Consider the following 9,987-nt stretch of genomic DNA (forward strand, 5'->3'; position numbering starts at 1 on the left):
AAGAAAGAACCACTGTGTTGGACTCGTTACTTTTTAGTAGATAAAACAATATGTTATATTATATATATTTGTACCTGTGCTGTAAGGAGGACAAACCTCCTGGGTAGCTCTGTGTGCTGTGTAACTACAGCAGGTGGATCTGCTTTCAGGTTTATACCAGGCTTAGCTTGTCTGAATATACCAGGTTCTAATGCAGGCGCTGGAATCTCGCACACAGCCCATGTCCTACCATTAATAGGAATGGTTGTCTGCAAAATAATGAGGTTATATGATGACTGCCTTAAAATTCTTCATCCAAAACAATACCTTTCTAAAGATAGTGCCTAAAAACCTAACTTTCCCAATCTTACCTATGACCTTGTATTAACAAAGCGTAGATGAATTGGCAGTCCATTTACAGTCAACTTGGTCGCTCATTATAGTAGCCCAGTCAACTTCATTGGAAGTGAAGTCACTTGGCTTGTACACTATCACTACAAACTGTGTTTACCTGTCAATGAATATTACCATCTCGTACACACTTATTATTGCCATCTTGTACACACTTATTGCTGCCATCTAGAACACTTATTATTGCTACCATCTAGTACACTTATTATTGCCATTTCCTACACACTTATTGTTACCATCTTTTACACACTTACTGTTACCATCTTGTAAACACTTATTATTACCATCTCATACACACTTATCATTACCATCTCGTACACACTTATTGTTACCATCTCGTACATACTTATTGTTACCATCTTGTTCACACTTACCACCTTAGTGTACACATACTACAGGGTTCACCCTGGACCCAAAAATCATGGGCCATTTTGACAAGATTTCAGAAATCGTATGGGCCAAAACATAGAAAATTGAAGAAATCTGTGAGTTTTGGTGGGTCATTTTTGAAAATATGGGGCAAATGGCCACATGGCCCCCTCCAGAGTTATCCTTGATGCTATATTGGTCATTTAAGTTTGAGGAAGATAAAAAGACCTGTTATCGAAACATCAATAGCTAAATTTCAGAAAACAATATATTTCTGTCCTACCAATAAATTAAGACATTCCTACCTGTGCTTCCATGAGCTGGCTCTGAAAGGGGAAGGAATCACCACTGATGGTCCACATGGCATCACTCTCCTCAGACTGAGACGACACCAGCAACAATGTGCCTGAACCAAAGTAAAGCTCACAATTCTATCCGAGCACAATTTATTTTGGGTACAATTGTATGCAATGGACAGAGTAATTACATGTATTTCTTGTAGATATATGTTATACTTGTTTTGTACATTGTTTAACACTTGAAATATTGTTAAGTCATGTTATGTGAGGTGCATTAGAAAGCTCTATATAAGTTATTTTTAACTTAGAATAATTTCATTCAAAGACATTACATAGAGATCTCAAAATTAGGCATGCACCCCGAAGAATCAAGAGGAACTTAAGAAGTAAAATTTAATCGACAGTATTTCTGACTTGAGAAATAGAAGTGTTATTTCAGTAAAGGTAGACCAGTGAAAAAGCTATTTGAATTCAACATTTATATAATACTTATATGTATTGTGAACATTATTTTACCATTTTTATGGTAGGCTGTATGGATGTTGCTGGGTTTCTGAATGCCTGCTGTTGCCGAAAACCCTGGTGGTAAACGTACATGGACTAGTGTCAGCATGCATGGACGTCCTTTGTTATTCCCGAAGTTGTTGGTAGAAAAATACAGCCGTACTCCTAAAAAGTCAACAAGACACTTACATTTTAGCATGCCAGCAAATTCCTGGTTTAACAGTTTATAAACTAAACTGATAAAATTTGACACTTTGTCAAAATCACAGACAAGCTAAGGTGTTAACTTGACTTAAGGATCTCTACATACCTGACTGAGTGACGGCCACCAAGTGTATGTTCGCAGATTCTTGTCGTGTTATTGCACTTATGTGAACCAGAGGTTTGAAGTTGGACCTTTCAATCGTCCTGAAATAAACCAGCAACACATTATTGTAAAATCAAGTTTCCTACAAGGTAACTTCAGGACTTTTTATGTTTCTATTCATAGGTATAATTTAGGAATATTAAGTTGAGTACCACTTGTAATTTAGATATATATATAATTTTGTTAAGTTGTATGCTTCTACTCAGTAATTTAAGTATAGCATTGCATGTTCGTAAATGATTTTCTAATGCCTTGCATATCATATTCTATAGACATGCACCATAAATGGTACTTATGTGTTAGGAACCTCTACATTTATATATCAGTTTTACAACCATGCATATGACAGACCGAAGAGCATAATTACAGCTATAATACTAATATGAATGCCCCACATTACAATGCAGCCTTACCTTGCTATATGCCATGCATTGTGTACTATGGTCTGCAGAGGAACAGCGGCTACCTTCCCCATACTGTTACCATCCTGGCCTAGATCAAACACCTACACAACACACATGGACAATAACATATTGGTTACATCAGTTGATATTGTAAAGGATTTCTATTAATACTAAAATTATAATTCTGACAATGAAAATCAACCTTTTCACTTGCTCATAACACTGAGTAATGCTGGACAACAAGTCAAATCAACAATGGAAATGGATCATCACAGTCACCTATAGTTTATCCACTGAATATTAGTGATTTGAAAGACTGAATCATGTGATGATAAAAGATTTGGTCTATAGATGAATTTTTATATGCAAACAATTTTTGTCTAGTGACTGCCTACAAACTTAGTAAGATTCCATCATTAAATAGCTAACAATAGAATATATGTGTTGATCAGCTTTAGGAAGTTCAAAAATCTTTTCTTTCGTACCAAACATTCTAATAACACAGGGCCATTTTTTTCTACCATGCATCAAAGAAAAAAATACCTTAATTACCTCATTATACAATATAATGACATCATTAGATTAAAAAGTTTCAAAGTTCCTTTGTGTTTTATTTTCAAGGCATTCAATCATGACTAGCTATACTTACTGCATGGAAAAATTAAGAAAGTACTCTATAAATTGAAACCTATTTTTATGTTCATACCCTGATGTTAAATTACTCTCAATGCCAATTATAAATACAAAATGAATATCACAGGCAGCTATCAATTAATATTTCATATTCTCATTCCATACCGTACCCTACAGTGGAGTGAAAAGTAAAAAAGCATTGAGATTGCAAATCAAGATTTCTACCATTTACAGTTCTTACACTGACCTGAATAGTTCCTTTCTCTGACCGAGCATACAGAATGTGTCGAGATTGGTCCAGACTAAGCTGCACCAATGGATCTGAGGAAAAACAATTATTTTTCACACTAGGTTTGGAAGACATGATTTAATTTTTTTTAAAATTGTTTAGAAAATCATTTCATGAATCTAGCTAAAGCATTTGTAATTTTCTGGAGTAGCATTAGCAGACTATTCTCTAACGATTACAGAACACCAACTACAGTTGGTGAGACAAAGCCTATTGATGGATTGAGTCATGTAGGCGAAAAACCAGTAAACTAACTAATTAATGAAATACTGATGTTAAATGTATATGTAGTGCAAGAATTAAGTGTATTTGATACCAGAAAAGTTTAGGCTTCAACATAATTTAAGTCTCAAAATATCTTGCAAAAATCTGTGTGAATCAAACAGGATTTAATACTTATTCAAGTCCTGTACGTACAGTCCTACACAAAGGATTGGTTTTAACTCAAAGTAATTAATTCCATCAGCAGGATGTGTGTTTGTTAAAGGTATTTACCATCTTCACTAAAGGAGAAGTTGAGAAAGGATGGTATGAGAAAAGACAGTGTGCTGGTGGAGTGGTTTATCTTTCGACACTTCCGACTGAACCATCCATCGTCTGCCTGAAATGTCAAAACCAGATCCCTCACAGATGTAGATACACGTTAATAGGCAAAGCTGGGTTTGCACAACTCTGTATACTGAAGTGTATAAGACCCAATTTCAATCTTCAACAGCTTGTCTTCCGAAGATACACATGTATAGCAAGTTTGGTGAAAAGCAACACAAAATGTCAAACTGATACTAAAATTTACAAAGGGCTAGAACTCTGGACAAAGTGAGGAAGGATACCAAAAATTGGTTTTGTGTAAAAAACTGCTTTAAGAAATCTTAAAATCTTTGTGTACTTTCCTTCTGTGTCTCATCAAATTTTCACTATATTTTCATCAGACAAAGCAGACACACTTCAAACAACATCTCAGACACAGTATTGAACTGAAGTTTGTGACACCAACTAATTCCTGAATTTCACGTTTCATGTCGAGTCAAAATTTCCTCAGGTTGTGTATTACAAATGTTTAATTTCAGAATCTCACCTGATAAGCCAACTCATACAGACAACCATCCTTGCCAGCCATAAATATTCGACCATTGTCTGAGCCGATTATGTTCATTATGTACGTGTTGTCTGTGGGAATAGAGAACAGTGGCTCTGGTAGGAGGTGCATCTCGCCATTCCCCAGTTCTGCTGATACACCTGTCAAAATTTAAATATCAAATTAAATTCCTTACCTCAACATTCATGTGAAGGTCAGTAACATGATTCCAACCACTGCACACTTTCTACAGATGATTTATGTACAGTATATGCAAAATGTTAATCAAGATATATTTCACCATATATGAAAGATAACCTAGATTTCTTTTATGAAAATCATTCAACTTCGATAGGCATAAACAGAACTAGATTTAAAACTTAATATCTCCCTTCACTCAGAGAGGTCAGCTAATTATTTGTTTTTCACCTAAAACATTACCATCAGACTAATTGATACACAACTCAGAACAAGTACATCATTAATACAAACCATCCCTGGGCTGTGAGAAACTGACACCAAGCAGGACAATGTCCACATGAGTGGCCAGGCACAGAAGATACTGAATGTGAGGTTGGAAAATTCCTAAAACAAAATATCAAGACGTTATTAGCATCAATACACAAATCATGAATAAATAGAGCCAAAATAGCATATCTGATAGTAAAAAGCATCTATGGTAAGTTGGATTTATTTCTTAAGACTAAAGTATTTGAATAAAACATGCTTAAAAGAACCATTTTCAATTCACCATGTCATAAAAACAGCCTCTTTAATTTTTCTCTTAATTTCTCATTAATTTGATTCTGAATTAAGTTTGTTTCAGATTGCTAGGGATGACATGTGACCTCAATTGAACGTCAACCCTGCTTCTCAACAAATGCTGTCAAGTTTCAAAAAAATATCTAAGTTTTTTTTTGGTCCAGACTGGACATTAATCTTTGAAAAGGAAATGATATTTCAAGCAACTGTGAATTTGACCAAAGGGTCAGCTGTCCAAAACATGAATATGTTAAAGATATTTTGCTTTCATGAGGTTTTAAAACAATTACTGGCAAATTAATTTTAAAAAGACAGAAAGATCATGAATACCATACCATCACATGACCCATATGAAAAGCGAAATAAAAATGAAATACTATTTAAACTCTTTGTATCAACATATTTATCAGCACCAACACCAGCATATCAAACTTGTGATTTTTAAATATGGCATGCATGGACTTTTGTTATTTATCAACTACATGTACGTCATCTATGAAACATATATTTGACGGTAGCACTTCACTCGAGTAAAAATGAAATGTCTTACCAACTTTGGGTTTAACTAAAGCTACACTCAGGATGGTTTCACTCAGCCCATCAAAATAAGCCAGGTCACTTCTGTAACAGGAAAATATCAGCAAAAATACACTTGTATATAAGATTTGAGAAATAGATTTTTCATTTTTTATTCTTTAAAGTTACTTTTAATTAAATGTGCTTTTTCTGTAAGCTTCAACTGGCTGAGAATGAAATCATCAATATATCAACATTTTTACTTGCGTTCATGGAGCTTGTACCCCAAATTCCAATTTTGTGTTTCCAAAGAGGGTTTGCAAATGAAAATATTTTGTTATTTGTTGATGACTTACCCGTCTTCATATCTCCAGACAAAGATATCACTATCAATAGCCAGCCAGGCCCGCTCCACATCAGGAAATAGACCCATCATACAGTTACATTGCATACCTTTACCACAATCAAGGAGAACTCAACCATACATCAAAACAAAGCAATGGCCATTACCATACAGATAATACTGTTACCTTTATATGAATGAATTAAATACAAGTAAATTGGCTTGTTTTTGTTACACTATAATCTAAGTTAATTCAAAATGGCTCCAGGTTTTACAGGCCTGAAAATAAGTCATTTTTCTCTTCTTTGTCTCACTAGTATTGTTACTTCAAGATATATATATAATGATCTGAATAATAACATTTTTAATGGCATATCAGGCAGGTTCTGAGGAAATAGATTAAATATCTAGGTTTCAGATTTAACAAAAATCTTACTTCAGATTTTTTCTCAACTTTTTCCTCATTCAATGATAGAAATTTACGAGGAGTCATTGCCAGAAGAACCATAATGCATCAAATGGTATGATAAAAAGCATAGCTTTTAAGATAAATTCATGATTCTAATTTTTAATCTATTGATTTCTTTCCTTTAATCAAGGGGTGTGGTGTTTCTGAATTTGATCTTTATTTAAATAACGAACCAATTTGTTTTTACTGTAACTGCTACATGTTAAACTATCTTCTAAGCTAGCTTTTAATACATACCGTATTAGATTTAATCACATAATCAGCCAGTTATCCAGTGAATTCGCCTATGTAATATTTTTGCATGTCACCAGTATAATATACCCTGGAGAATTTTCTATTGGCTACGCTAATCAGAAATTGATTGTAACATCATAAATGGACAATGATGTGACATCATGAATTGTGAATGGTGCAACATAATTGCTGTCTGACAGTCTTCTTTGATTAAGACCTCCATATTTTGACTATAAAACCTGACAAAATGGAAGTTTTCTGAGTTATGTGCTAAAAAGTATCTTAATTAGCCAAGGCTCACAAAAATAAAAACTTCAACTACTAGCTTCACAAAATCTCACAAAATGAAAACTCATTAAAGATCATATGTATGTATACCTGTATATACATGTATAAAGACTTGTCTCAAACATTCTTTCTAGCATCTTTGAAAAAAAAGGTTCTCTTGTGACCTAGGAAGACTTTTTTTTAAACTAATTGGATGACTTTACTAGTAAGCATAATTAAAATCTTTTCAAAGCAATTCTTTACAAAAAATACTAGTAACATTAAATTCCACCATTCTAAAATTCTAACTTGAAAAACTGCATTTAAAATATCAGTAATATACATTCAAGGATACGTCCAAACTGTTCCATGAGTTCCGGAGGGAGAGGAACCAGCTTGACATTGCTGATCTCTGGCAGACATTCCAGTCCAACTCTGGCTTCAGGCAGACTGGGGTAGTCCAACTCATTTAGACCACTGATACAAGGCTGGTCTACAAAGAAAATGATTAATGGCTTAAAATATCATGTGGTGTGATAATAAATATGTAGTTAAAAAAAAAAAAAAACTTTAGATCTCTTAATGAGATAAAAGTACATGTAATGATTTTGAGAATGAATACAAATGTACTCAAATAATTAAGACATGATATCTTTATTTAGAATTCGTCACATTTCAGCTAGTTTGACACTAATTTAATTTAGCCCATATTCAACAATTGTCTTTCTTTCTATTTCTTATTTTGAATAGGAATTAAATTTAGCCCATATTCGACAACTGTGTATTTCTTTTTATTTCTTACTATGAACAGGAACTTTGAGTTGATCTGAAAGGTCTAGATAGCTTCTGTCATCTTGCATATGCTTGTCAAGGAGTCTCCCAGCACTGTCCATCACATCTTGGTGACTTGGCGGAGGCATCACCCCCGAAGTCATGAAAGAAGCCATCCCCTACACAAACAAATTAGTAATAAATAAATACTACCAGTAAACCAGATACAAAACCAATTCCATTATACATATCCGTTATACCCATACAAAATTACGGAGAGATGACCAATGTAAGAAAGAAAGTCTCTATTATAATATTTTATCCACAATAGAACTAACATTTTCACCTTTAAGTTGTTTAACTTGGAACAGATACTTTTACTTTCAACATTTTCTTTCTATACAATATGTACTGACTTGACTAGCTAGTTGACAGAGCTGGGTCCTTCAAAGAAGGGGAGACATTTCATTTGACAACTTGACCAAAAATCAACTCATTATTCTGTACTCGAAAGGAGTTTAATTACAGCACAATAATATGTAGCGGTAATAACTAGTATGCATAGTGTACACTACAGGACCAATGTAGCTGTTGCTTCAGTTGACACTCCCTCAGTCTCCTCTAGATCTTATCCTCATGCCTCTCGACAGATTTCCAATAGTCAGTGATAGGCCAGACCATTCCGTCGAAAAATGTCTGCTGATCTGGTCAAATGACCAGTCATTCTGCAGGCTACCATGCATGATGAACACTGCCAAACTTAACTCTTGGAGATGTCAGGCAAAACTAAGAGGCTTTATTTATTTGAGCCAAATTGTACAGTTGAACATTTCATCCGCAACTCATTCCATGAGACTTTGTGTCTCGGACCCCATATTCAACAACCTCCAGGCTCCTAAACAGCTTCCTGTGGTCCTACATCAGATACGAGATATTTTGGCGATCAGGTGTAGTTAGGAGTAGGCCCAGGGGAAAATGCAATGGATCGTCGATAATCGAAGTTGATCATGAGCAGTATGTCTCAATATTAGGTTACACTGCTAGAACCTATCCACAGGCGTCTGAAGTTCTGACAGTAAACTGAGATATAATACCATATAAAAAATAAGAGTATCTACTATAAAAAAAGAAAATACTCTTATTTTTTATATGGTATTATATCTCAGTTTACTGTCAGAACTTCAGACGCCTGTGATCTATCTAGTCATTGGAATTGTAAATTTCTTTAAAATTTCTGCAGTCATATTTTTCGAATCCTAGTGGGTAAACTATACTTGTAACATTAAGCACGGCTTTAAATATCTCTTGAATATTATTTAAGTAATGTACGCCTGTAGTCTCCACATGAAGAAAAAATTAAAAAAAACCTACAAGAATTTAAAAAAAAACGATTTCGAGAATTCTTGTTTTAACTGAATGGACATGATACCTAGTTTGATATATGAAAAACAAACTGTATTTCAATGCATATAAAGTTGGACTTTTAGTTAGCTTGCTAACAATACTTGGTAGCGGGGGCTTGTTCCTAAACCGTACATTCGAAATCCCCCCATTTGATCCGGATTTGATCAGTGATTATGTTCCGATTTCAACGGGGAACATTCAATGTGAAAGTAGGTTATCAATATAAGCAAAACTTACTTGGGGGATTAATTATAGTGTATAGCTTCTATAATTTCTTCTTTCAGTCTCGTTGAGGCCAGACTAACAGTTAATCTTCAAACAGTGAGCTACGATAAAACACTTCATCTCTGTGTTGCATGAGAACATGTGCCCGCCATTATTTTTACCGGTAGTGACTAATAATCTTGAGCAGGAACGGAGTCGGCGAAGATCAATTCCGGATCGTAAAAAAAAAAAGTGTTTATTGTGTAGATGTCAATCGTCTAAATATTTTCGGCATTCATTTTTATTTCCTTTACTTTTTCATGAAAACATTGCCGATATCTAAAAAATAGGTCTATAACTCCCAAGGGAGCAAAAAGGTGAAAATAGTATTCCCATCGGGAAGATCAACATGCGAACTTGCACGAAAGCGAAATAATTTTTTTTGCGCAAAACAAGTAAAGAAATAGTATTGACGTAAACTTTAATTACGACATAACCAGTGTGCTAAACATATTTAAATAATTGCAGGAACATTTAATTGTTCTACATACTTTAATTCCATCAAGTTAACCGTCAGGCTAAAAATAATAAGAATTGAAACAGAAAATTAAAGAAAGTGTTTTGACATAATTTTTAACCAGACAAGAAAAGCTAAAAACAAAAATATATATAAAGATCGGGCTATTT

At 34.1% G+C, this 9,987-nt stretch overlaps 1 protein-coding gene across 1 annotated transcript in view; it reads right to left on the minus strand.

Moving 5' to 3' along the window:
• The window catches only part of LOC117325752 (nuclear pore complex protein Nup155-like), a 32,744-nt gene extending 23,271 nt beyond the window's left edge, over positions 1-9,473 (minus strand). The window contains exons 1-14 of the mRNA XM_033882191.1: positions 9,334-9,473; positions 7,724-7,871; positions 7,277-7,414; positions 5,965-6,061; positions 5,643-5,713; positions 4,823-4,915; positions 4,331-4,491; positions 3,751-3,856; positions 3,214-3,287; positions 2,343-2,434; positions 1,873-1,970; positions 1,575-1,727; positions 1,065-1,165; positions 75-248 (exon numbers count right to left, since the gene is read on the minus strand). Of these exons, the coding sequence (XP_033738082.1) occupies positions 75-248; positions 1,065-1,165; positions 1,575-1,727; positions 1,873-1,970; positions 2,343-2,434; positions 3,214-3,287; positions 3,751-3,856; positions 4,331-4,491; positions 4,823-4,915; positions 5,643-5,713; positions 5,965-6,061; positions 7,277-7,414; positions 7,724-7,868 (1,503 nt within the window). The 5' untranslated portion in view covers positions 7,869-7,871; positions 9,334-9,473. The remainder of the gene's footprint in view (positions 1-74; positions 249-1,064; positions 1,166-1,574; positions 1,728-1,872; positions 1,971-2,342; positions 2,435-3,213; positions 3,288-3,750; positions 3,857-4,330; positions 4,492-4,822; positions 4,916-5,642; positions 5,714-5,964; positions 6,062-7,276; positions 7,415-7,723; positions 7,872-9,333) is intronic.
• Between the last annotated feature and the right edge of the window lie 514 nt (positions 9,474-9,987).

This window comes from Pecten maximus, chromosome 4, assembly GCF_902652985.1.
Source record: "Pecten maximus chromosome 4, xPecMax1.1, whole genome shotgun sequence".
Classification (NCBI taxonomy): domain Eukaryota; kingdom Metazoa; phylum Mollusca; class Bivalvia; order Pectinida; family Pectinidae; genus Pecten; species Pecten maximus.